The 26,057-nt window shown below is 43.3% G+C and overlaps 1 protein-coding gene across 3 annotated transcripts in view; it reads left to right on the top strand.

Moving 5' to 3' along the window:
• Window positions 1-23,317, top strand: part of RIPOR3 (RIPOR family member 3) — a 65,169-nt gene extending 41,852 nt beyond the window's left edge. For all 3 annotated transcript variants that reach the window (XM_039499015.1, XM_039499016.1, XM_039499018.1), the window contains 11 exons: window positions 6,368-6,497; window positions 7,586-8,170; window positions 10,175-10,314; window positions 12,388-12,511; window positions 15,452-15,587; window positions 16,956-17,117; window positions 18,580-18,738; window positions 19,915-20,117; window positions 20,508-20,591; window positions 21,730-21,820; window positions 23,040-23,317. In XM_039499015.1, the coding sequence (XP_039354949.1) occupies window positions 6,368-6,497; window positions 7,586-8,170; window positions 10,175-10,314; window positions 12,388-12,511; window positions 15,452-15,587; window positions 16,956-17,117; window positions 18,580-18,738; window positions 19,915-20,117; window positions 20,508-20,591; window positions 21,730-21,820; window positions 23,040-23,140 (1,915 nt within the window). In that variant the 3' untranslated portion in view covers window positions 23,141-23,317. The remainder of the gene's footprint in view (window positions 1-6,367; window positions 6,498-7,585; window positions 8,171-10,174; window positions 10,315-12,387; window positions 12,512-15,451; window positions 15,588-16,955; window positions 17,118-18,579; window positions 18,739-19,914; window positions 20,118-20,507; window positions 20,592-21,729; window positions 21,821-23,039) is intronic.
• Window positions 23,318-26,057: the final 2,740 nt, after the last annotated feature.

Below are 26,057 nucleotides of genomic sequence, written 5' to 3'. Positions count from 1 at the left end.
GCTCTCTGGAACATATGACATTCATGGAGTATCCTACACTGTTTTCCAATGCCTTCTTGCGAGCAGATGTTTCATCACACATCCTACCATTTTTTTCCTACACCTGTTTAGCTCAGTGTTGTTGCAACAAAATATCAGTGTGCTCAAAAGCATCTGAATTTTTTTTGTTTTGTTTTCAAACACTTGAAGTAAATGAAAATACACTTATGTAGCAGAGCTCAATGCCTGTACCTGTTGTTTTATAATGCTCTTTTCTTCTTCTTCTTCTCCTGAAAGCTAGTGTTAAGCACCAATGTATATTTTTGGTTGTGTTTTTGTTTTGGATTTTTGTTGCAGCTGCTCTGAGGTTTGAGGGCCCTAACATTTCTTCTTTGGAAGCTTGAGCTAGTTTACTCAGCTTGACAGCAAAGCATCATTCCACAAGCATTGTCCACTGTGATTCTGATTGCTGATCTCTGTCAAACCCTGGGATGCTGGAACAATTTTTATACTGGGGGTGCTGATGATGGAAACCCTGGTTTCCATGTATTTGGTGTTCGTTATTACTTCAAGGTAGAGGGGCACCCCCAGCACTCTTACTTCCAGCATCACTAGTCATAACTATGTGTGGATTTACATGCATGCCATTTGCAGTTGTAAGTAAAGGCCATTAGGCTAGAATTGGCCAAATTTTTTAATGTGATGTGACTTTTTAATGCTAAAAATGTCTTTCCATTTTGACAACCCCCCCAAAAAAAGTTGATGGTAACAAATTGACACACACAAATCACATATTTAAGGTCTTTGCTCAAATACTAAACCTATTTAGTTTTTAGCAACCCTAAACTAATTTGGGAGTGGAGGAGGAGCAGTAGCATGGTATTTTCAGGCTTTCAACAAAAACAGAAACTTGTTGAAGAAAACAATACGCCAACCACTCGCAAATTACTTTGCAAGAACAAACACATCCCTACATGCTCTACTTCTGGGCTTAAAATGAACCCGAAGACTGCGTTAGAAAAAGTGATCTGAAGCCCTGAGTGCAGTGTTGGAGGTGCTTCTGCTATATTGAATAAGTCTCTAAACCATCTCTTGCCATAGTGTCTCTGTTGAAATTTGGGGAATACTGTACTGAGAGTACCTCTACAAAGCTGAGCCTGGAAGACATCTCTTCCTATCTAATTTTCCCTCACCCCCAAGGGCAAATGACTGCCAAGGCTGAATGCTGTTGCTTTGCTTTTAATCCTGCTAGTGCTGTTTCTCTAATTGTGTGCGCACAAATTCCTGTCCCTCTGCGGGAAGGGAGGGTGGTAACGTACCTTCTTGTTCTGGGATTGTGGGCTAATCCCTCAGCCTTGTGGACTATTTTAAAAACTCCACTAGGCAAAGGGCACCTTGGACGGATCTCCCTGGCACACTGTTGCTGCTTTTGGCACTTAGCAGCACCTGCAGTGTGTGAATGACATACTAATACAGTACCATTCTACACACAAACCCACTCAATTCTGATTAAGGCCAGGTCTACAGTGAGAGTGCTTGGCTAACAGAGCTATACCAGTATTCTGTATTCCTGACAAAAGAACAGTTTTGCTGCTATAACCGTGTTTATGCTAGGGGCTTTTCCTAGCCTTGCTTCGTTGATCAGGGATCATGCCCCTGACTGATGTAGCTATGCTGACAGAAGTTGGTAGCATAGACCTGGCCTAAGACTTTCAATCTGTCTCTACTTACTTCAGACTGTATGATGCCTTTTGAGGATCAAATAAACCAACCTATAGACAACATGAACACAAGTGAAATGACTTGAGTTTAAAAACTCAACTGATTACCAGGGAATCAGTGGTGCAAGTAGAAATCATTTCTTGCTGGTACGCTGCACTCATGGGAGGGACACAAAGCAAGGCATGTGACTTCCCTGTGCCCTCTCCTTCATCCACATCCATCCCGTGTTACCTCTGGGGGTGGGGAAGCTCTATCCTCCCCCTGCTGCACTGGAGACTTCTGCTGTTCAGACCCCAGGCAGGAGGACTCAGGAGATGCAGCTGTGTGGAAGGGCTGGGGTGGTACAGCTGTGTCCAAGGAGCTGTCAGTGTGGGACCACCTAACTACCCCTCATTCTGCTCCTCTCGCCACTGCAGTTTCTGAGAGATCAGAGCTCTCTGGAACCACAGCAGCAAAAGGAGCAGAAGAAAATATGGCTGCCGGGCAGCACCTTCCATGCAGCTGCTGTACTACTCCCAGCCCTGTCCTCAGGCATAGCTGCTGTACAGACCCCAGCCACGAGGACTCAGGAGATGCAGCTGTGTGGAAGGGAGGGACTGGGGGCAGGCTCCTCCTGTGTCTTTCTGGTATACCGTACCAGCTATAAATATCTGATTGATATGGTGTACTGGACTGTACCACCATACGTGCACCACTGCTGGTAATACTTGGCAGCATTGGTCCAGCGGTAACACTTTTTTGCCTCCAAGAAACAAGAGGTTTTCAGCTTGGCGACTGCCCAGCTGGGAACAACGTTAATGGTGACATACATCCCCTGTGAGCTAATCCCCGCCCACCCCCGAGGACTCTTGATGCTTATCAGAGAATTTCTGCCATATTTCTCTAATGTGTAAGGTTTGCACAATACCTTGGTATCCCACCAAGCAGCTTCTCCAGAGCACTTGCACATGGAACTGGCTAGCTCCTATTCTCTGACAGATTATCTGCTGAAGCTGTTCATACAGAGGAGTATTTGCACAGTGATAAGATAAGGGTGTTTCCATTTTAAAAAACAAAACCACTCAAAATAACAGCTCTTTTCAGAGCAATAGCAGCTTTTCCCCCTGAAATGATGACTTACTAAACAAATCCAGTTGTGACACCCAAACTTCCCTCCTGGGCCAGCTGTGGAGTGAGAGCTCTAACTGCAACTTGCTTTTTTTTGGTTTTAAGCTGTGCATGCTCCCTTAGCCTAGATAGCTCTGATAAACCTCATTTGCAGACTGCAGTCAGAGGCAGTCATACCTATGCTAGTTTTAGTCAAGCTAGCATGGCTAAACATGGCAGTGAAGCTACATCATCAAGGGCTTCATGATGGGCTGTACTAGCCCACCCGGAACTCTGGGTCGACTTTGAACTCATGTTGCTAGCCCCGGCTAGGATTTGCACCACCTCATCTTCACTGCTACTTTTAGCCATGCTAGCTAGATTAATGTTAGTGCAGGTATGCCTACCTGAGCTGTGCTCACACCTCCAGCTGTGGCACTGACCTCCCTTAAGAGCTTTGCTTAGGGGAGGAGGGAGGGAAGCTTGGATGAAACTGATGAAGCACTGGAATGGGTTACCTAGGGAGGTGGTTGAATCTCCTTCCTTAGAGGTTTTTAAGGTCAGGCTTGACAAAGGCCTGGCTGGGATGATTTAGTTGGGGATTGGTCCTGCTTTGAGCAGGGGGTTGGACTAGATACCTCCTGAGGTCCCTTCCAACCCTGATATTCTATGATTGCGGGGGAGAGGTCATAGATGCTCTGTGGGCTTGGGAACGGGACCTGGTCTCCAGGCCAACCCAAACAGCAAAGAGAATCACAAAGGGAGGCTACATTCTCCCTCAAGGCTGCACCCCTCACTGTGGTATCATGGCACCATCTGGTCCATGATGATTCTTGTAATGGCTGTATGTTTGTTGGAGTGCACCCCCCTGGGCTGCCTCATAGTTTGAATGGAGTGAACACGGTGGGGTGGGGGAGGAATACAACCCTGATGGTATGTTCCTAATGGCAAATGTGGCTGGAAAAGAGAGCATCGGACTGAACCAAGGATCAAAGCCACCCAGACAACTGTGGACCTTGGCAAGTAGATGTAAATGTAGTGCTGCTTCCCCTGCAAATGGTAATCGTACAGTTTAGTGCTGTGGCTGTTTCTGTGCACCTCAGTACTACATAGGAACAGCAGAGCTAAAACCCAGATCCTGCTGCTCTAAAAGCTCAGGCTCCTACCACTTGAGCTAAAGAGAAAATCTGTCTTGTTTGCAATATAGGGTCTGGCCATAGTTGAGCAGCTCTCATTCTCTCCCATTCAGCATCATGGTCTCGGTCTCTCACTCACGCACAAGAGCCATGTCATCACTTCACCCCTATACTTCACCGTGTTTTCTGGCTGATATCCTGAGATGTACTCCATAAGGGCATATGTCTACACTGCACATTAAACCTGGACCTGTACGACCCAGCCTTATGGACTCTGTTTCCAAGCCTGTGCTTGAGAATCCACAGTGCATTGTAAAGCTGGGTTTACACTTACTGGACCTGGGTGTCTCAGCTGTGCTAATGTGTCCCTACTGCGCTATGCAGACTCTCTGACTCGGGTCTGTAGCTTGCCCTGTATTCACACTGCAGTATGACAGGGCTTGGACCCAAGTCACAGCAGGACGTGGGCTCTGACCTAACCTCCCAGCAGAGTCCTAGGACCCAAGTCTTGAGTGCTTGCTAACCTGAGTCAGACTGATTTGTGTGTGGACGAAGGGGGGCTGGGCTCAAACCTGAGTCAGAACCTGATCTTAATGTGCAGTGTAAACATACCCTTAATCTTTTTTCTTTACTATAGGATTATATCAGTTATCACAGGAGGAGAATGGCCTTAGGTTGATATCATATCTTTAGTCTGTATTCTTTATTATTACTGCTTTGTTGCTGTATTAAAAACTAAAACTGAAAATCTTAAACAAAAGAATTCCCCAGCCCAGTCATCCTCCTTCTAAGAACAAAATGCCATAGATGAAAGCAATTTGCCTCTGTCAGTAAGTCCATGACGTTCTCTGGATAAAGTGCTCTTGCTGTCAGATACCCGATTTAGTTAATTTGCTGCACAGTGAGAAAGCACAGATGGCTGCTAATCTGACTCCATGGAACTGGCCTGTTTGACAAACTCCAGCTGCATGACACTGGTTAATTTAGCTAATTGACATGCATTAGGCCAACATTCTGAGAGTGATACTTCCATGGTGGGATAACAACAGCATGTTCCAATGAGGGACACTGCTGTCTGTGCCTGAAATGTTTATATTCAGCCTTCCACCCCTGCAATAAAAGGGAAATAGAACTTGGCTTTGAATTGAGGGCAAAAGTCTCCATGTAACTAATTTGTGCCCACTATTGTTTGGATCGTTTCAGAACTCCCACGGGCTCCAGTTGAGTGCAGATACCTTAGCATTGTGGTTGGCCTTCATTTAAAATATGGCCTGTGGTAGGGGGACCCAATGTCCCGATTTTATAGGGACAGTCCCAATTTTTGGGTCTTTTTCTTATATAGGCTCCTATTACCCCCCACCCCCTGTCCTGATTTTTCACACTTGCTGTCTGGTCACCCCACTCTGTGGGATCAGAGATAATATGAATGATACATTCCCCTCATGCACAAAAGCACACATGAGAGGAGAAGTAATTTAATTAAAAATGCCCTAGCACTATCAAGAAGGGGTGAGGGGGAGGGGGAGTCCATGAATTTTCCTCTCTTCCTCTCTGTTGGAGTGCATTGTGGGTGAAGGTTCACCCAGCTTTGCCTTAGTGTGCTTCTCTGAGGAAAGAGGACCCAGCACATGCATCTGTTGGAAACGGGAAGAGTAGTGACCTTCTCTGGAGCGTTGAGGACAATCGGCAAGTGCTTAGAATAAGGGTTGTTTACAGCACGGGCAGCATCTTACAGGGATAGATGTGTGGAAGCCCCCGTTCCCAGCCTCAGTTGCATGAACCACATCTCCTGCTGTGCACAATGACATAACATCGCTGTGGCAACTACAGCAATTGTGTATACGTGTATGTAGGATCAAGACTGTATTTAATACCTTTTTATTGGCTTTTCAAGTGATCGTGTTTTGTCCTTTGTGGAAAAAGTTAGTTACACACTCCTTTTATTCTTCATTTAATATCCCCCGCGCATTTCTGGAGCACGATGCGGCCAATATACCATTCTGCTTGCCACCTGCAAGCACCCTGCTGTTCATGGGCCATAGCTGGGGAACTACTGTGTGGGATATAAGGCCACCCAGAAAGAGAGGGAGCTTTCATCAGACTCTGATCTGATTCTGGGAGAGAAGCCAGCTCAGAGTGCTCTGCATCGATTAGGCTCTGCTGTGATCTCCAGGCCTGAAGGATGAGATTATTCGGTACTTCTCTACATGCAAAAGGATGATCCCCCCACTATCTCCCTCTTGCAGCTCAGGTGTCAAGGGAGTAAGTCAGAGGGGCTGCCTGTCTCCCTCTTCTTTTATCCCAGAGCTGAGTATTATTTAATAAACTTCAGGGACCAGAATGATGCTATGGGGCTCAAATCCCAGTAGCTGTTCCTGTTGCTAAACATCTAAATGCTCCCTGGCCTTTGATAACACTTACACCTTTGTATTCCCTGCTCATAGCCCATTTGACACAGAGAACCTGTTTTTGTCGCCTGGAACTACTGCCAAGTTTTCTCTGGGTAGTAGGAAAAGCTCCTTATACAGCTGGACTCCGCCGAACACTCCCAGCTTCAGAGAGAAATATTATCTCGTAAGTATGATGGAGGAAGTAAAACACTGGGCCCAAACAGTGAGCTGGGGCTGGGACATCAGATTCTTGCTGAATAGAATGGACAGAGCACAGCCACAGGGCAGTATGGTGATCATTATGGAGTGTTTTATTTTTTTTATTTAACCCCTGTTGTTTTCAATCCCATTTTAGAATTTGAAATGCAAAAATTTTTCCCCTGCCAAATATTCCCCATGTGCAGCCAGGCATAAATTAGAGCAGTCTACACTGGGAACTGGCCAGTCCCAGGAGCAGTGAACCATAGTGGTGGCTTAAAGGTGGAGTGTAAAGCATCCCCTTCTCTCCTCCCTCTCCCCTGTCTAGTGCCAAGTGCTGTTTAGTTGGACCAGACAATCTCCTGTTTTTCTAATGGGGTTTTCACTTAGTGTTGCTGCTTCGTTCCGTGTGCTCCTGCCCTTACTAGCACAGGCAATAAATAGCAGAGGCATGTGTGCGTATACGCCCCTAACCTCAAGACAGGTTCCCGTATCAGCCTGGCAGTCAGGTTTGTGTGCGCCTGCCAAGCCAGCAGAGGGAGTACAAAACATTGCTTGTAGAAAGGTCTTCTGCACACAGCAGTGTTATGGGGCTATCTAGTTATTTAATGAGTGTGCTGTATTTATTAATAACTAATCATGAAAATGTTTCCCAGCCAATTTAATATCATATTGTATTGGGCTGAAGAGGGTTAGAACTGATTTGTTAGGGTCCCTTTGGAATGAAAAATGTGTCAGGCAGTGGCATCTTAGACTGTTTTTTTTAACATTCAGTTTAAAGTTCTTTAAATGTGGAGTATTCTCTGCCTGTCTTCAGCTCTTCCCTGAGGCTCTTGGGCTACTGGATCAATGTAAATATTGGGCCCAGGCATGGCTTGCCCTGACAGATCCTCCTGCTCTGGTCTGCAAGGGGATCAGAGGTTTTCTCTGTTTGGCCTGTATAGCTGTGTCTGTCACCCCGAATCTCTCCAGAGGGGCAATGTGGGGCTGAGGGTCTTTCCTGAGCTCTCCATCTCTGGATAAATCTCATATGTATCAAGTACCTGTACTTAAACTTGAACCTGTTTGTTGCAGTCTGTTTTGCAGCAACGGCTGAACCAAGGTGGCATAAACGACGAGGCGCGAGCCCCCTGCATACTGAGCTACTTGGCTGACTGTGACTTTGATGTGCATCTAAGGAATGACAATGACAGCTCTGCAGAGACTGACTCCTTCAGCTCCCAGGATCGGAAAGGAACAGAAACCAGAAATGTGACTCCAGCTTCAGACCACAGGACCCTGCCATTGGTTCTTGTACAGGACGCCTGTGCAGAAGGAAGACAACATAAGTCTCCAAACCACACAACTCTAGATATCCTGAAAGAGACGCCCTCCATGGATGGAGCTCCAAATAGCCCATCCAGCCCATGGGACATTAGCAAAGATGGCAGAGATTCCATCGGCCAGCACTGGAGTCACCGGCCTGTGGAACAAGAAAATTTCCTGTCTGTTGATCGGAAAAGCTTGAACACTGAAGATGACAGAAAACCAGCTGGAAGCGCCAAAGCAGTTGAGAAACTCCTTCAAGAAGTGTTAAATTTGCTGAAGTCACAGAATCCAGGGCAAACCCAAGTGGAGGAATTGGAGTACCAAGTTTTATGCATCAGGGACAAATTAAAGGTGTGGTATTATTTTCATCTTTGTGTAATATGCTGTAGTTTTTGCTGTTCATCATTTTTCCTCTTACTATTCTAAAGGGCTCAAAATCACATGATGGAGTATCGATGGCTTCAAAATTTTCAGTGGCACATTCCCAAAATGTTGGTTTGACCATCAGAGCTCAGGCATTTCTCAGAAATGGCTGGAAGTCAAGAGAGCTAGTTAAGTGCAACAACATTTCAGTCTGTATAACATCTCTCATGCACTCTATCCCAACATGCTTTGCAGAGGTGAATATCAGAGGGAAGGAGACATTAAAAAGCAGAGTATAATCAAGGCCCTGTGTTCTCTGAGCCAAATAAATAATTTATTTATTATTAAATATTGAAAAATTATGTAGTAAGGTCCCTGCATTGTGGGACACTGGTATGGGATTCCACAGTAATTTCATTTAGATGGAGGTTTTAATGGAAAAAAAAATCCAAGAAGATGAATAAGGATATTAGCCATGGTGTTTTATTTTTATATTAAATTCTACATCTGATGATACAGTCTGGGATTAGGGGAAACACATTTCATGGTTTTTTTTCCTATTAAAATGATCAGCAGTGAAATTGTTGACAATGTTGGCATGTATATTGTCATCTGTAGATTTCAGAGCAAACACCCCCTTGATGAATGGGTCAGTCCATCAGAGCTAATGTTTAAGGCCTTCTCCACCCTCAGAAAGATGACACTTAATCAGATTAAAACTCAGTTTCTGTTTAAGCATGTGCTGCTGGTGGATGCTCCCTTAGGGAAGGCTAGCCCCTGGCCCCACCCCTTCTGCACGAGGCCCCTTTCTGTCTCCCCTCAGCAGAGCCCTGAGGCCCCACCGCTCCCACCTCTGGCGGCTGCCCCATCCGTGCCGGCCGCCCTACCCGAGCCATGGACCAGCCCGAGCAGCCCCGAGCTCCAGTCCAGCCTGAGCTGTCCCAGCCGTGCCAGCTCCAGCAGCCCCAGGCCAGCTTGGGCTGTGCCAGCTGGCCCAAGCAGCCTGGCGCTGGCTGGAGAATGGTAAAGGCAGCGCACCTCCCCCAGCTGTCCACCTGTGGAGTCCAGGGAGATTTCTGAGGAACCCGGGAAGTTGAATAGCAGAGAGAGCCTCTTCAGCTGCCCCGGAACCTGCATGGCACATGATAATAAGTAAAAACCCACAAATGGCATCCCACGGAGGCGGCTATTATACCCGCCATCCATGTGTTTAAGGATATCTTCACAACCATATGAGACTAGAAACATTTCCCCCCCTTACATGAAAGATTCTGGAGCACAACTTTGTGGCAAAGGGTGGATTGCACTTGTTGTCCCACAGCTGTGGCATACACGAGGCCCTGTGTGTAGGCAAGAGAGAGAAGACACTGTAAGATTTCAGCTGAGATCTGAGATAAGAATGACACTGACATCACTGACACCGCTTTCTACTCCTAAAGCCTTAGCCCTCAGAAAAATTAAAAGAAAATTAAAAAAACGTAAACACCCCCAAAACCAACCCCTTTCCCAAAACTTCTGCCCCAAGCAAAGAAAGGGGAGAAATGCCAGAGACTCCATGAAGGGATAGGGACTTTGCTATTGAAGTTGCTCAGAGACTACAGTGATGGGTGGCAGTATAAAACTGATAGCTCTAGGTCTTAAGAAGGAGAAAGACAGGAAAGTTGTACCAAAGGACAGGAGCTGCAGAGAAGAAGGGTATTATACCCACACTGGTGAGGTTGTAGGAAACCCAAGGAGAATTTTAAAACTGGATAAACCTTTTGAACTAGTTCCTGAAATGAATTGGCAAAGTTGATTCAGGATCGGGGTGATGTGGCTGAAGTGCTTTGTATGTGTGAAAGGACCAGCTCTTCTGGCGTGTTGTGGATGAGCTGATGGGAGCAAACTGTCCCATGGTTGAATAGATGGTGATTTGTAAATCATATGGGTGAACTGCTGGGGAGGACCAGGATCCTTGCAAAGAACAATAGTTTATTTCTTATCTATCAACAGCTGAAGACGTCTCATCAGAAACATTCATCCATGGAGAGTCTGATGGTGGAGATGGTGCTGGAAAGTTTTGACTTTTTAAACACGGACTGCAGTGCTGATGAGCTTTCCTTATTTGGAAGCATAAGGACAGATGCTACCAGGTGAGCAGACCAGTGCATCCCATTGAGGGGATGAAGGGATTGACAAGAGAAAGATTAGGAGGTAAATACACTTAACTCAGTTAGGCAGTGACTGTGAAGTGTGGGGAAGTTGGTGCCCAGGGTGTGGACACCCAGGAGAGAGAGGAATTGTTTAGGATACTATGAAACTTACAGCTCAGTCAGAGCAATAAATGGGTTGAAATTTGGAAATATTTAGGCTGAATATCTTGAAAAGCCTTCCTCCTACGGCTGCAGAATGAGATAGTTGGGATACTTAAAACTAGTCTTCAGAAAACAGATGTATAGCTATGATGGGGAACAGTTTTGAAAGGGAATAGGTCAGGAGCAGCACACAAGTCTCTTCTACTGGGTTCTCTTTCATATTTTTGACCCTTGCTCATAACACTCAAACTTACCCTTTGGTGTTGTGGGCCTGATCCTGAAAGGTGCTGAGTAGCCCCAGATAGACCAGACTACAGAGCATCCTTGAGTTGGAGTTGCTAGAGAACAAGGTGTTTTTATTTTCCTTCTGCAATACGTCATTTCCAAGGGGCCAGCCAGTCAATACACATTATTGATGGCAGTGTCTTGTTTGTGATGGGTTGGATCACAGAAACCCCCTTGGGGCTGCCAACTGATGTGCCAAGACTAGTTCTGCCCCTGCTTTCCTGCCATGGCAGCTTAGGACTTCAGTGCCCTGCCTGGTTTGAGCCAGACGTGCTAGCCTGCTGCCAACCCAGACCCAGGGTCTGAACCACATCCCCTAACAGCTGTAGGCTTAACTGAAAGCAGCTTACAGACGTGTTCTTGTCTTTAACACGCAGATGCCCAACTCCCAATGGGGTCTAAACCCAAATAAATCTGTTTTGCCCTGTATAAAGCGTATACAGGGCAAACTCATAAATTGTTTGCCCTCTATAACACTGATAGAGAGGTATCCACAGCTGTGTGCCCCCCTCCCCCCAGTATTAACACATACTCTGAGTTAATTAATAAGTAAAAAGTGATTGTGTTAGATACAGAAAGTAGGATTTAAGTGGTTTCAAGTAGTAGCAGACAGAACAAAATGAATTACCAAGCAAAATAAAATAGAACACGCAAATCTAAGCCTAATACAGTAATACAACTGAGTACAGATAAAATCTCACCCTGAAAGATGTTTCAGTGAGTCTCTTTCACAGACTGGACGCCTTCCTACTCTGGGCACAATCCTTTCCCTTGGTACAGCCCTTGTTCCAGCTCAGATGGTAGCTAGGGGATTCCTCATGATGGCTCTCCCTTTTCTCTGTTCCACCCACTTATATATCTTGTGCATAAGGCGGGAATCCTTTGTCCCTCTGGGTCCCCTCCCCCCCTTCTCCATGGAAAAGCACCAGGTTAAAGATGGATTCCAGTTCAGGTGACATGATCACATGTCACTGTAAGACAGAGCCATTTGCAGTCAATTGTCCTGGTTAATGGGAGTCAAGATTCCAGACCACCATTAATGGCCCACATGTTGCATAATTACAATAGGCTATTAGAGTTATATTTCATATTTCTAGTTTCAGATACAAGGGTGGTACATTTATGCAAATAGGATGATCACACTCAGTAGATTATAAGCTTTGTAATGATATCTTACAAGAGACCTTTTGCATGAAGCATATTCCAGTTATATTAGCATATTTTCATAAAACCATATAGAGTGCACAAAAATGAGGTCACAGGATTAGCTGACATACTGTTGCCTTCCTGACAAGAGAATTAGAGATTTAAATCCCCATCTTCAACTTTGTAGGAAGTTTACACACAATCAAGAGAGCAGATTGTTAACAGGCTTACTGCTCTTATAGAGCACCAGTTATTTGTCAAAAGTGGTGACCACTTTGGTGAGTTTGGGGATTATTATTGAGAAAACAGGAAGAGAAACTTTCACATTCATTTGTTGAAGATAGAGGCGTTAAGGAGGTGCCTGGTGGGTTTTTAAACAACTTTTATTTTTTTCTTGGTGTTTTAGATCCTTCTGCTTTACCGCACACAATGGCTGGTTAACATTAACTACTTGTTCCCCTTTCTTAACTTCTCGAACAGCACTTACAATGACAACATACTGGGCTATGACAGGAAAACAGAAATGAAAGAGTTAACCACAGGGAATGATGATTTAGACAAACTTCTGATAGTTCATCTGCAGTTGTGCAAAGCTCTCTTGCAGGTAAGGAATGACGTATGGATGAACCCATTTGCAGTGGATTGATACTGGCCCAGATCCTGGGATGCTGTGCAGGCACTTTGCCTTGTACAACAGGAACAAAGCTGGCATAGCCAGCCATATGAGAATCCCCCCAGCACAGGATTCTCTGGTAGCATAATGTGAGAGTAACAGTTTCTATGCCAGACCCTTCTTCTCTGGCTGATGGTGAAGGGGACATGGTTGGAGGGAAAGCTGGCATGGATGGGACATACTTCTACCACAGCATTTGCTGCTCTATTTGCCTCTCACATCCAAGGCAGCTGGAATAGTTTAGGGCAGCCTTCAGGCTTCCTTGATTTATGCTGGAAACCAGCCCCTCACTCAGTTGGTGGGCCAGGACAGGGCTTAAGAAAGGGACTATCCTGGCCAAAACAGGGTGCATGGTCAGTCTAAACCTAACCCACCCTTGCTTCAATTTGAGCCCATTGCTTCTTGTCGTATCCGCAGAGGTTAAGGAGAACAATTTTTCTCCCTCTTCCTTGTAACAATCTTTTACACACTTGAAAAATGTTATCATGTCCCCTCAGTCTTCTCTTTTCCAGACTAAACAAACCCAATTTTTTCAATCTCTCGTAGGTCATGTTTTCTAGATCTTTAATCATTTTTGTTGTTCCTCTCTGGGCTTTCTCCAATTTGTCGACATCTTTCCTGAAATGTGGCACCCAGGACTGGACACAATGCTCCAGTTGAGGCCTAATCAGCATGGAGTAGAGCAGAAGAATTGCTTTTCATGTCTTGCTTACAACACTCCTGCTAATACATCCCAGAATGATGTTTGATTTTTTTTTCCAATGGTGTTATACTGTTGACTCTTAATTTAGCTCGTGATCCACTATGACCCCGCAAATCCCTTTCCGCAGGACTCTTTCCTAGGCAGCCATTTCCCATTTTGTATGTGTGCAACTGATTGTGCCTTCCTAAGTGGAGTGCTTTGCATTTGTCCTTATTGAATTTCATCCTATTTACTACAGACAATTTCTCTAGTTTGTCCAGATCATTTTGAATTTTAATCTAGCCACCAAAGGACTTGCAACCCCTCCCAGCTTGGTATCGTCTGCAAACTTTATAAGTGTACTTTCTAAGCCATTCTCTAAATCATTGATGAAGGTATTGAACAGAACCGGCCCCAGAACTGATTCCTGCGGAACCCCACTTAATATGCCCTTCCAGCTTGACTGTGATCTACTGATGATTACTCTCTGGGAACAGTTTTCCAACCAGTTATGCATCCATCTTATAGTAGCTCAATCTAGGTTATATTTCCCTAGTTTGTTTATGAGGCAGTCATGAGAGACTGTTTCAAAAGCCTTACTAAAGTCAAGATATACCACGTCTATCGCTTTCCCCCTTATCCACAAGGCTTGTTACCCTGTCAAAGAAAGCGATTAGGTTGGTTTGACACAACTTCTTCTCGACAAATCCATGCTGACTGTTACTTATCACCTTACTAATTATTTGCTCCATTATCTTTCCAGGAACTGAAGTAAAACTAACTAGTCTGCAATTCCCTGGCTTGTCCTTATTTCCCTTTTTATAGACTGGTACTATATTTGCCCTTTTCCAGTCCTCTGGAATCTCTCCCGTCTTCCATGACTTTTTGAAGATAATCGCTAATGGTTCAGATATCTCCTCAGTCAGCTCCTTGAGTATTCGAAGAGGTATTGCCTCAGGCCCTGGTGACTTGAAGACATCTAGCTTGTCTAAGTAATTTTTAGCTTATTTTTTCCCTATTTTAGCCTCTCATCCTACCTCAACATTCACTATGTTAGATCTCCAATTGCTACTAAACTTTTTGATGAAAACTGAAACAAAAAGATCATTTAGCACTTCTGCCATTTCCACATTTTCTGTTATTGTTCCCCCATTGAGTAATGGGCCTACCCTGTCCTTGGTCTTCCTCTTACTTCTAATGTATTTGTAGGATGTTTTCTTGTTACCCTCTATGTCTATAGCTAGTTTAATCTCATTTTGTGCCTTGGCCTTTCTAATTTGGTCTCTACATATTTGTGTTTATTTGTTTATATTCATCCTTTTTAATTTGACCTACTTTCCACTTTTGGTAGGACCCTTTTTTGAGTTTCAGATCATTGTAAGTCTCCTGATTAAGCCAGGATGGTCTCTTGCCATACTTCCTATCTTTTCCTATGCAGTGGGATAGTTTCCTCTTGTGCCCTTAATAATGTCTCTTTGAAAAACTGTCAACTCTCTTGAATTGTTTCCCCCCTTAGACTTGATTCCCATGGGATCTTATCTACCAACTCCCTGAGTTTGCTAAAGTCTGCCACCTTGAAATCCATTACCTTTATTGTGCTGTTTTCCCTCCTACCATTCCTTAGAATCATGAACTTGACCATTTCATGATCACTTTCACCTACTCTGCCTTCCACTTCCAAATTCTCAACCAGAATCAAATCTAGAACAGCCTCTCCCCTAGTAGCTTTCTCCACCTTCTGAAATGAAAGAATTGTCTCCAGTACATTCCAAGAACTTGTTGGATAATCTGTGCCCTGCTGTGTTATTTTCCCACAGATGTCTGGGTAGTTGAAGTCCCCCATCACCACCAAATCCTGTGCTTTGGATGATTTTGTTAGTTGTTTTAAAAAAGCCTCATGCATCTCTTCTTCCTGGTTAGATGGTCTGTAGTAGACCCTACTATGACATCACTCTTGTTTTTTACACGTTTTATCCTTACCCAGAGACTTTCAACAAGTCTGTCTCCTATTTCTATCTCATCCTCTGCCCATCCAAGACACAATGCGAAAAGTGGATTTCTGTGAGAGGCAGTTGCCTTCCCCACTGGCTGTTGGAGAGTTGAGCTCTGAAAGTCAGGGGATTCAGCACTCCTTGAGTTTGCTCAATGCTTTCGTCTCAGTCACTGAGGAAAAGTACACTTTGTTTCAGAAACTGGTTTCACCAAACATAGCCCGAATTGTCCAGGAGAGCCTTTTGGAAGAAGTGTCACGGCAGAAACAAGTGCTGGAAACTGTCTCAAAGCTCTGTGTTCTGGAAGTTGGGAGCTTCACCTCTATTGAAGAGGGTGAGTAATGTGGGTGTGATGCCAAGGCATATGTAGGAGACCAGAGAGGCCCAGGTAACATGGCTCTCACCTCATATGACAAATCAGGGATGGATTCTGAAGGCGTTAAAAGCTGCTTTGACTGAGAATTTATTTTATGGGTAGCTTATAAACCCTAACAGCTGGGGCTCAGATCTTTCTTGGTTAGAAAGGAAAGGGTTTTTAGAATTTCTGCCCCAGGCAATAATTAACTTGAACTTGTATGTACCAAGTCAACTACAGAGCTTGTGTATTTCATGTAAAGGGGCTTTCCCCACCCTATAAGTAGGGAGCAATAAGTGTTTTGAATTTTGCATTCGAAGGATTTTCAAAAGTGCGCAACACTGGCTTAACTCAACTCCCCTTGAAATGGATAAAACTCCCCCTGAATGCAGGGGGAGCAGCGTTAAGCCAACGGTGAGCACTTTTGAAAAAATTAATCTTTGGCTTCAAGGAAAATGGGTAATTATTTGGGGCCAGTTTAGGCACCTAAACATGCACATACGCATCCAATAGGATTTTCAAAACAGGGTGTTTCCTCACTCCCATTGCTTTCAATACCGTGGTGCATATTTGTATTTTTAGGTGCCTAAATGCCTTTAAAAGTCTGGCCCTTGGACACTAACATTATCCGTCCCTAGCAAAAGGCAGTGAGTGAAATAGCAACACAAATGAATTATTAGATACTGAACTATGCAGGTTTTTATTGTGATGATCCAAATTAAACTGTTGACCAGCCCCCGCAGGCCTGACTCAGAAAAACTCTGATAGAAACCCAGGGGAATTTTGCCTAAGCAAGGACTGTAGGATTAGGCTCCACAGTTGGATTTGAGAAGGAATTAGCCCCTAGGGAAGAGGAGCAGGGACTTTTTTACTTGCCCTCTAGAACATGGAGCAAGGCTCAGTGATCATCCTACCACGGCACCCTTTTATCTTGCAAAATACTGTAGTAGGCTGTCTGCAATTCTAATAGGTTGATCGTGGTCCAATGAGATAATTTAGGATGCTAGAGACGGGGAATCCCTAGAAGAGCACAGTTCATGTCCCTGCAAAGGCAGGAGCTAGGAGCATGGTAGATGTCTCACTTACACGCTGGTATGACAGCGTAGAGCCCAATCCAAAGCCCATTGAAGTTTATGGAGACTCCCATTGGCTTTAGTGGGCTTTGGCTCAGGTCCTCAATGAGTCTTTAATAAATTGGCAATAAAATTCAGTTGTAAAGAAATCCATCTATGGAATGTAAATACAAATGACATTCATACATTTGTTAGACATCCCATCTGGTGTCTCATGTCTCATTTAAAATGCACTCCAGCTCACTTGCTGACTTTGTAAAACTTTATTCTACAGTTATTCATAAGGCGAAAAAGCAGAAGCAGTGTCTGAAAATCTGGAGTGAATTCACAGAGCCAGGAAATATCTTGTTCTGTTCAGCAGAAAAATTCCAGAATCCACTGAAATACATATTAATGTTCAAAGTGAAGGAGAAATATCCAGGACACCTAGAAGCAGGTACCAGTCAATTACTAGAAGATAAGGCACCTGATTTTATTTGTACACTGAGTTTAAGGTTGTCCCTGTAGGTTTTTTAAAATGACATAGAACTTGTTCTTGGTAAACTGTATTGAAAATTCAGGCTCCATCCCCTTGATTTATTACTTATACTATAAAATGACCATGGTGCTCTCCACACGTGGCTTGATGAGGCATTACTTCTCTCCCATGACATTGTGGACAGTTAGCTTTATGTTTTGTAATAATTTTGGGTGGGATTTACTAAATCACCTAAGGGGGTTAGGAGTCAATGGGAGTTAGAAACCTGACTCGCTTGGGCACTCTTGAAAATCCCTCCCTTCTATTTGATATACCAAAGAGGTATAAAAAATTGCAGGCATTTAATTGCTAAGATAATTATGAATGCTGTGCTGTGTTATATCTTCTCTGTTACACACATCTCGGAAAGTCAACGTGGAGTTCCTATTATTTCTTGTATTGGCAGTGGTGCCCAGAGGCCCCTGTTGGGATGAAAGCTCTGTTTCGCTAGGTGCTGTACAAACATGAGGCAGACGTAAGCCCAGATCTTCAAAGGTATTTAGGTGCCTAACTCCCAGAATCTGGGCCATCATCCATATCCCAAAGAGTTTATCATTTAAATATGTATGTATTGTATGTATGTATCTGTATGTCACTCAGTAGCCTTGTGGTGATGTGTAAACACTGAAAGTAAAGCTCGGTACAGATTCTGCTGCACGCCCACATGCACAGTGCCCCCATGGAGAAGAGAGAGAACAAAACTGATAAAAATCGACTAAAAGACAGACACAAACAACATCTGACATTAGGACTTACATTTTAGATGACCCCTTTCATTTAGATTTTAATCCCAACACTGAATGCACAATATGGCCAGGAATTCCATAGGATGATCTTTCTAAACAAAGGAATTTCCTTTATGCAACCCTATTGTTTCCAAAGGGCTTCTAAACTTGTGCACAGAGCACTGCTTTGTTTTATATGGTAAAATCATTATCCCCTGCTTTACAGATGGGGAAACTGAGGCCCAGAAAGGTTTAGTGGCTCTTTCAGGGTCACACAGCTAGTTGATGGCAGAGTTAGAATTACAGGTTACCAGTTTCTGAGTCCCTACATTAATCTTCTTAACCAGGCGGCCTTAATTGTCTTTGTTACCAACTACAGACCTGATTCAAAGTCCGTTAAGTCAATACAACTCCTCCTCTTGGCTTCTGTGGGTGTTGGATGAGGTCTGTTTTGTACTGTAGCTGGAATTATCAGCAGAGTGGGGGCCTGCCTCCTACTGAATTTTAGTGAGATTTAGGCCCCCACTTCCTTATATTCCGCTGAAAATTCCAGCCTTCCACTTCTTGTTAAAACTGTAAATGAAATGCATAAGTGCAGAGTGTCCTAACCCCTCAGCGGGCCTTCTTTGTTTGCTCTTCTCTGCATGTCTGTTCAGTGCTGCGAAGGCTGCTGGAGCAGATCATCACCTGCAGCGGGTTGCTCCCCTCTGGGAGCCCCCCTGAAGAACTGCTTACCTTATTCCAGTTTCACAGCTACCTGGAAAAAGAGCGTGTTACCAACCTGGAGAAGCACTTGGCAGAACTCATCAAAGAAGGTGATAGCAGGCTGCCAGATACTGCACTCAGACAAATAACCCTCAGGCTAGCTAGTTGGCTGCTGGAATGGCTTATGGGGCTGTATCTGTCCCAATCCCAAAGGGATACATTTTTTTTAAAGAGTAAGGATATAACTCTATCATAATACAGTTCAACTCTGTTTTCATCCTTTCTCCTCACTGTGCCCATGCAGTTTTAATTAGAGCAGGAAAGGCAAAATCAAGCTTCATAGCTAGACAGGAAAGGAACAGATTTCATGCAAATATTTAGCTCAAGTGTCTGGCTTAGGTCTCAATGTCTGCAATATAAGGAGAGACTAAACTGGCTGCACAGTAAGCTGCTGTGTTCCGCAGCAGAGTAGATGGTTTACGGTATCGCATGGTCATGACAGTGATGAGAGACAGATCAGTGGCATTAAGATTCCAGGAGTAACTAATATGCATTTGCTGAGAGCGCTACTGTCCTGCTGAAACCCAGTCCACCCAGTACTTTGAAAATCTGAATGTGGCAGATACTGGGGTAGTTTCATTTCCTCTGGGCCATTCAGTGCGTGAACGCAAAGGGGTAGGAAGTTTGTCTGCTATCTCGTGTAGGATTTCAAAAGGACAGTGTGGTGCATTATTTTTAAAACTAGGCATATTATTCTCTCTCCATGGAACACTTCCACTCCTCCTAACCAGTGCAGCCTTATCTTTCACAGATTCTTGTTTTAACATTTTTCAGTTTTCCCTCTTTTTTTAGTAATAGTCAAATTATCGCACTTCCAAAAGGTTTCGCATTCACCGAACGTTTGTATTAATTTAGCATCTATGGGCCTCAGTCAAGGACCAGGGTCCCATTTTGCTAGGCACTGTGCATACATATTGTAAAAACATAGCCCCAGCCTCAGAGCGTTTACAAGCTAGGTTTATGAGGAGATGAAAAGGACAAACTGAGGGAAGAAGGGAGGATAAGAGAATGGTAAAAGGAGCATGTTTTGTGCAGACTAGCAGCTCACCTCTTGCCTAGTCATGTACCTCACAAAGTATTTTCTAAGAGACAGCCTTGCTCAGTAGTGATGTTAATAAGGGGCATACAGCTGAGGTAGGAGACAAAATTGGAAGGGACTTCTCGGAACCAGCTCTCCATAGACACTGCACACATTTGTCGCTGAACTGATATTCTTCCATTTGCAGTGATGCTAATTGAGGAGTTACAGTGTCCCGGGCGACTTAAGAAAATCAAGAAATTAAAAGGGAAGCGACTGAGCCAGCTCCAGCCTCTACCCCAAACTTTACGGCTGCTCGGGATTCTGCAGCTAGATGACAACCGCCACGTCAGCAAAGCAGCAACGTCCTGTCTCTCTCGGGCGGCAATGAATAAGAATTTCAGGGAGAAGGTATTGACTGAATTGGGCCACTTCATGGTTTCTCACCAGTTTTCAGAGTGAGATGCTACAAGTCAAGGAATCCTACCTCCCTGAGAGCAGCAGTATTTTGGGGGGAAGGAGTTATACTCTGCACCCTGCTTCTAGGAAGCTCTTAACATCTGCTACCCCAGTGGGTGCAGGGTGAGTTAAGGATCAGAACTGTGATTGGTTCTATCCTGCACTATTGAACCCTGCCATATTCCACCCCAGAGACTGCTGCCTTTCAGCATCAGAAATTATTCTTGTATGTTATTTGATCAGTTTCAGATAGGTAAAACCGCACTGGATCTCAGTCCTCTTGGCATTCAGAACACTTGAAGTTATTTGTAGGGTAACCAATCACTCAATCTTATTTTCTAGGCGCTGCTTTTTTACACGGATATTTTAGCTGAATGTGATGCAAAAATACAGCAAGCTGCATGTCTGGCTCTCAAAAACCTCAGAGTAAGTGTATTTGACTGGGTAACTGGATTTTTATTGTGTGGAGCTGTGTCCAGCTGTATGGCCAAAGGTTCATCTTAATTTTTTCTGGTGGGCATTGTTCAGATTTTTCTTTAAATTACCTTCTATACGGTACATGAAACGGGGTTTTTTTAGCTCCGAACTAGTTTTGCTGCTACTTAAGGCAACCAGGAGAGAGAGCAATGATCATCTAAACCCTATTAAAACTGGGAGTACAGAGAGTAGACACGAGTGGTCTTAGTTACTGCTTCCCTGTCAATTGGGAGAATAGTGGGGTTGGAAAACAGGTTCTGATTGGAGAGACATTTTAGCTTCTAGCAAGGTACTAACAATGGAACCAAACACAGAATATAGTTTGTGCTCTTGCTTTAAGATTGGCTGATTTATTGAATGAATTTCTAATCCTGGTTTGAGAGTAACTGCTCATCAAAATACCAGCATGCTAGAGGCTCTCTTGTTTTTTAAAAACATCTGCCCACTTTCTGTCTTAAGTTACCAGCAGACTCCAACACAAATTAGCAGAACTTTTCCTGTGCGGAGGGGAGTCAAATCCTTCCAATAACTTTTCTAACCAGTTAGTTTGCACATAAGCAATTACTGTCAGCACAACTCTTTTTTATAAGGAAATGCCGTCATAAGATAGACCAAGCCACTAACTGACTTTTTAGGAATGACTATTAGAAAGCAGTCTTGGGCCCTGTGTGTCAGCAACCATGTGATAACTTTGCTGACTCTTTGGGCCTGGTTCACCATTGCATTACTTCAGTTTTATGCCAGTGTAATGCCATTGGAAGTGCACGTACAATACTGGAGTAATGCATTGGTGAATCATGTCCTATATCTTCAAAACTTTAATTCTTCGAGACTAGGCTAGGCGGTGGCAAACCTATGCCCATGCTAAGAAAACCAACCTATAGCTAATTCAGAAGGGAAGGGGGATGGAGCACAATCATATTAGAATTGAGATACAAGAAGAGATGGCAGTTGAGCAGCTGGTGCATGTCTGTGTATTTATGTAACAGATAGTACCTTGGTGTTATGGTGGGAAAACTGTTTGAGAGAAATGATCAGGACTGCTTATTAAACAGATAATGCTGCAGTTTTTTCTTCTCCCCAACAGGCTACAGAAAGCATTGAGCAGATTGCCAGCCTGTGTCAGTCTGAAACAGAGGATGTACGGAACGCTGCCAGGGAAACAACACTGTCATTTGGTAAATCTTTATTGCAGCTTTAAATAAAGATGCTGAAAGGAGAGTGACAGATGAGCTATTAAGAAAACAAAATAGGCCTAAAGGTTTACCAAGATGTTCTTCAGTAAAAGAATATGTCTAAGGCTGAGCTAACAGGTATAGAGATGTTTCGCGACACTGTCAGAACATAGCACATATGTTGCATTAAGATTATTGTAAAGTCTGTCAAGACTTTGTACAGCTCCCCCCCTCACACTGTCTTCTGGGCCTGTATATATACAAACTATTAACCATTGTAAAGGGACAGCGAGCAACAAGATGATTTCAGCTAACAAACAAGTCATAGTTAAAATTCCAGCATTGCTGTCAATACTAGTGTTAGCAATACAAATATTAGCATTTGGTACTCTCCTCTGGGAGCTGTATACATAAAAGTCTAACCAGGCTGGTAACTAGGGTGAAATCTTATTGAATCTAAGTAAGATTTGATTTTAAAATATGTAATGTAGACATCACTGTTGTAAATAAAGGGGCCAGTTGCACATATAGGGACTGATTCAATGAAGTTACAGCAGTATAAAACTCGATTGACACCGGGGGGAGGAAGGGGTCAGGCTCAGAAAGTAACTGCCAAAAATACCAGAGCGAGGGGTGTATTAATGAACTTGCATTTTCCAGAGAGAGAAAAATTAAGCTGTGATCCAGCTGCCATCAAGGAACTGAAATTAGGTTGGCAAAGATGGGAACTGATCCTGTGCAATTACTGTGTCAGTGAGGCAGGATGGGAGCACATATATAAGTAACTAAAGAGACTCTCCAAGTACCTTTGGCATAGATAGTATGTATTGGCTTTCCTTTCACTTGTGCTACATTTCTTACCACATCTAGATTTGTAGCCAGTGACTAGACAATTGGCCCAGGATAACAAGAATTGTTTCATTTTAAGATGTTCCTTTACAGTTCATCTGCATTCAGGCCAGATTTTTCAAACTACTAGTGCTTTTGGGTGCCTTTTTTCTGCTGCCTTAAAGGGGCCTGATTTCCAGCAGGTAGATGCTCAGCTGTTTTTGGAAATGGGGTCCCTTTTAAAGGTGTCTGAAGCTGAGTATCCAAAAACACACTAAGGCAGTGATTTTCAGGAGTGACTAAACACCCAACTTGTAACAAGGTCATAAGAGGAGGTGCAGAGCTCCTCCCAGACTTCTTGTCCTCACTATGATTTGTCTGTCTTTATTTGTAGGTGAAAAAGGAAGACTAGCCTTTGAAAAAATGGACAGAGTTTGCTGTGAGTTGAGAGAGACTGTATACCAAGAAGCTGAAATTGAAATCACAATATTTTAACTAAGGCAATGCTGAATCTGACCTACAGCCCAGGTGGCTACAAAAGGAGTTGGTTTCCATGGTATATTTTCCAGTTACCACTAGGTGGTTAAGTTAGTGCACACAGGTATCTAGCAGAAGATTGAGTGGGAGCATCCACGTGGGACAGCGCTTCCAGTTAGGACTAAAAAAAAAAAATCACACAGCAGTTGGCTCAGAATGCATCTGATTCAGCTAAAATCATGAAGTATCACTAGGTGGCGCTAGAGTAAATCCCTCAGCCCCTCTTAGGCTGTTCCCACCAGGAAGCACAAACTTTGAAACAACTCTGTCTGCAGTGCCAGAATAGGAGGCACAGGGTAAGTCTGACAGGAGATTTAGTAACATGTTTGTTTTCACTAAGAATCCTGACTCAATTTCAGAGACTCTCTCTCCCAAAAGCCCAAACAAAAAAACCCTCAACTCTTTGCAGTTGGTTTGGGGATTCATGAGTGGGAAGGGAGCAGAGGTAAAGTGTAGCTGTATAACTGACATGTGACAGTACTGCCTCTAGAGCATGAGCACAAATAAAGCTTAGTGTGAAGAGGTGGTGAAGCAGAAAGGAAACATCATGTAGGAACTCTGAACTGACATCACTGGGCCTGGTGGTTATCCTCCCAAAGTGTTCTCCCCTTCATTTTGAAGTAGTTTGTGCTAAAGAAGTGTCAGCTCCTCAGTTAATGTGAAAGGAGCCTATCTCCTTTAGGTTACAGGAGCTGGTCCTCAATGTAGTTTTCCTACAGCCCATGGAGTTTTAATTTTATGAATACAAGACACTGTGGATGTGGACAGTGTCACTAATGAGCCAGAATGCCTATAAATTAATCACTGTATGCTAGATCTGCAGAACACTAGTACAAGCTGGCTCCCATATCAGCATCTATTGAACTTATAAACCAGCACTTGTTCCGTCAGAAGTCATAGCAGCTGCCATGCACTTTAAAACGTCATCGTTTCTACGCTGGTCTGTGTGCTTTCTTGTAAATTTGAGTAAGAGCTCAAAAGTTCATTGGTTTCTGGAAGCAATGTAAAAATGTGCAGTAAACGAATTGGGATTGCAGTGCTTGAAGCAAGCGATGTTTGAAATTAATCTGAAAACAGTGTAAGCTTAGATAGAAGGAAACTATTGAGGCAATGTTTCTTCAGCCTCACTTGTTTAAGAATTCAGAACATGCATATCCTTCACATTTAAGGAGTAAGTGTACAGAACTGAGTTGTATATGGACAGCTCCAGGCAGAAGTGTCAAGTTTTTAATTTATACACTTATTCATTTAATCTTTAGGCTAAGGTTAAAAAAAGGTACCTGAAGTCAGGCTCCTTAATCCATACTTGAGCATGCAGGAGTGGCCTGATTTTCAGCAGAAGCTGCTGAATGCTCAGCTCTTGAGAATAAGACAACCCAATTTGAATATTCAAATATGGGTTTAGGAACCTTACTGAGGCACAATACTTGAACAGTCTTGGTCTTTATGTATATATTATACAGTATATTGTGCTTTATACTTTTCTATTCAGTATTTATTTCTATGTTGGTTTACATACAGTTTTCTAAAATTTTAAATAAAACATTAAATACTTGCCTTTTTGCAAACAGTCTGTGCTGAAAACATTATGGGGGTAACCATTAGTTAATACATTCCTCAGAGCAAAACCAGTGAAATAAACCACAGCTGAAATATGGGGGAGGATTTATCACACTTTTAGTTCTATGGTCACTGCTTATGAAATATGAACCTGAATTTAAGTTAGTTTGTTTAGTTACCAGTACTTACTTTGGAAGCATTCTCAGCTCATTTCAAACTTGACAGTCATTGAAATCAGAGAGCAGAAGTATTTCCTAAGTCTATATAACACCTGCTCTGGCTCTTTTGGGCGAAACAAACAGAACATAGGTCTGGCATTCAAAGTCAGGCTGAAACTTTTTGCTCTCAAATAAAACAGGGATGTTAGGGAGGAGACATGCTGGCTTGAAAAGCATCCTTAGGTTACTGTTCCACTCCCAACATAAAACAGGAGAGCTCTCCCTCAGCAGTACACAGGGCTCCACTTAATTTGCAGACATTTACAAGCAGAGGGCATGCACACAGTTGTAATATTTGCATATATTATAACTTCATCCTTACAAGAGAACAAGGAATAGCTTATGTTTAAAAGTGAGACAGGATTGTGGCACAAGAACAAAGCTGATCCAAGCTGCAGTCTGAGCTACACTTTATGTAGTTACTCTAGTGAGACTCAGGGTCTTCGACACTGGTGTTTCTCTCATGTAATTTTAAAGAGTTACTGGGAATGGCATCTCCAGGCAGCTTTACTTAAATTGTATTCAAATACAGAGCAGAGGAACATGTACAACCACCACTCTAATAACAGATATTGATCTATGGGTAATCAAAAGGCCCGAAGCTTGTCTCATTAAAAAGTCTCTGAAAGCACCCAGAGTACCTGGAGATGTCATATTTACATCTGCAGCAATCCTTGTTGTGCAGACTGCTGTAGCATATAGTCCCATCCTGAAGAACAAATTTAGCAAATCAATCCACACCTGGTAAACTGTTGTAAAAACAATTACAGTGCTTTAGAGATCTTCAATGTTGCAGGTTGCACATCAGGGTTTACTGATATGACCCAAACACTACGTATTTAAACTCAATTGAACATCTACGAGCAAGCCGATGTGTAGTGAAAATGCATTTTATTTTATAGCAGATAGCTAGTTACTGACCTGAAAGCAAGTTTTCTGCACTAGTGGAAATATTCTTAACATTTTCTATTAATGTGAGAAATTACAAAATAATCAGTAGGAGGTAAAATCCTGTTGATAACCCAAGGGTCTAAATTTGTTAGTGACTAAATCATCTCTACCTCCGTGATAAAACAGGAAGTGGAAAGACTCATACA

The sequence above is a fragment of the Mauremys reevesii genome, linkage group 13 (assembly GCF_016161935.1).
Source record: "Mauremys reevesii isolate NIE-2019 linkage group 13, ASM1616193v1, whole genome shotgun sequence".
In the NCBI taxonomy this organism is placed as follows: domain Eukaryota; kingdom Metazoa; phylum Chordata; order Testudines; family Geoemydidae; genus Mauremys; species Mauremys reevesii.
Note: the sequence above shows the minus strand (reverse complement) of the source record. Positions and strands in the feature narration are given on the sequence as shown.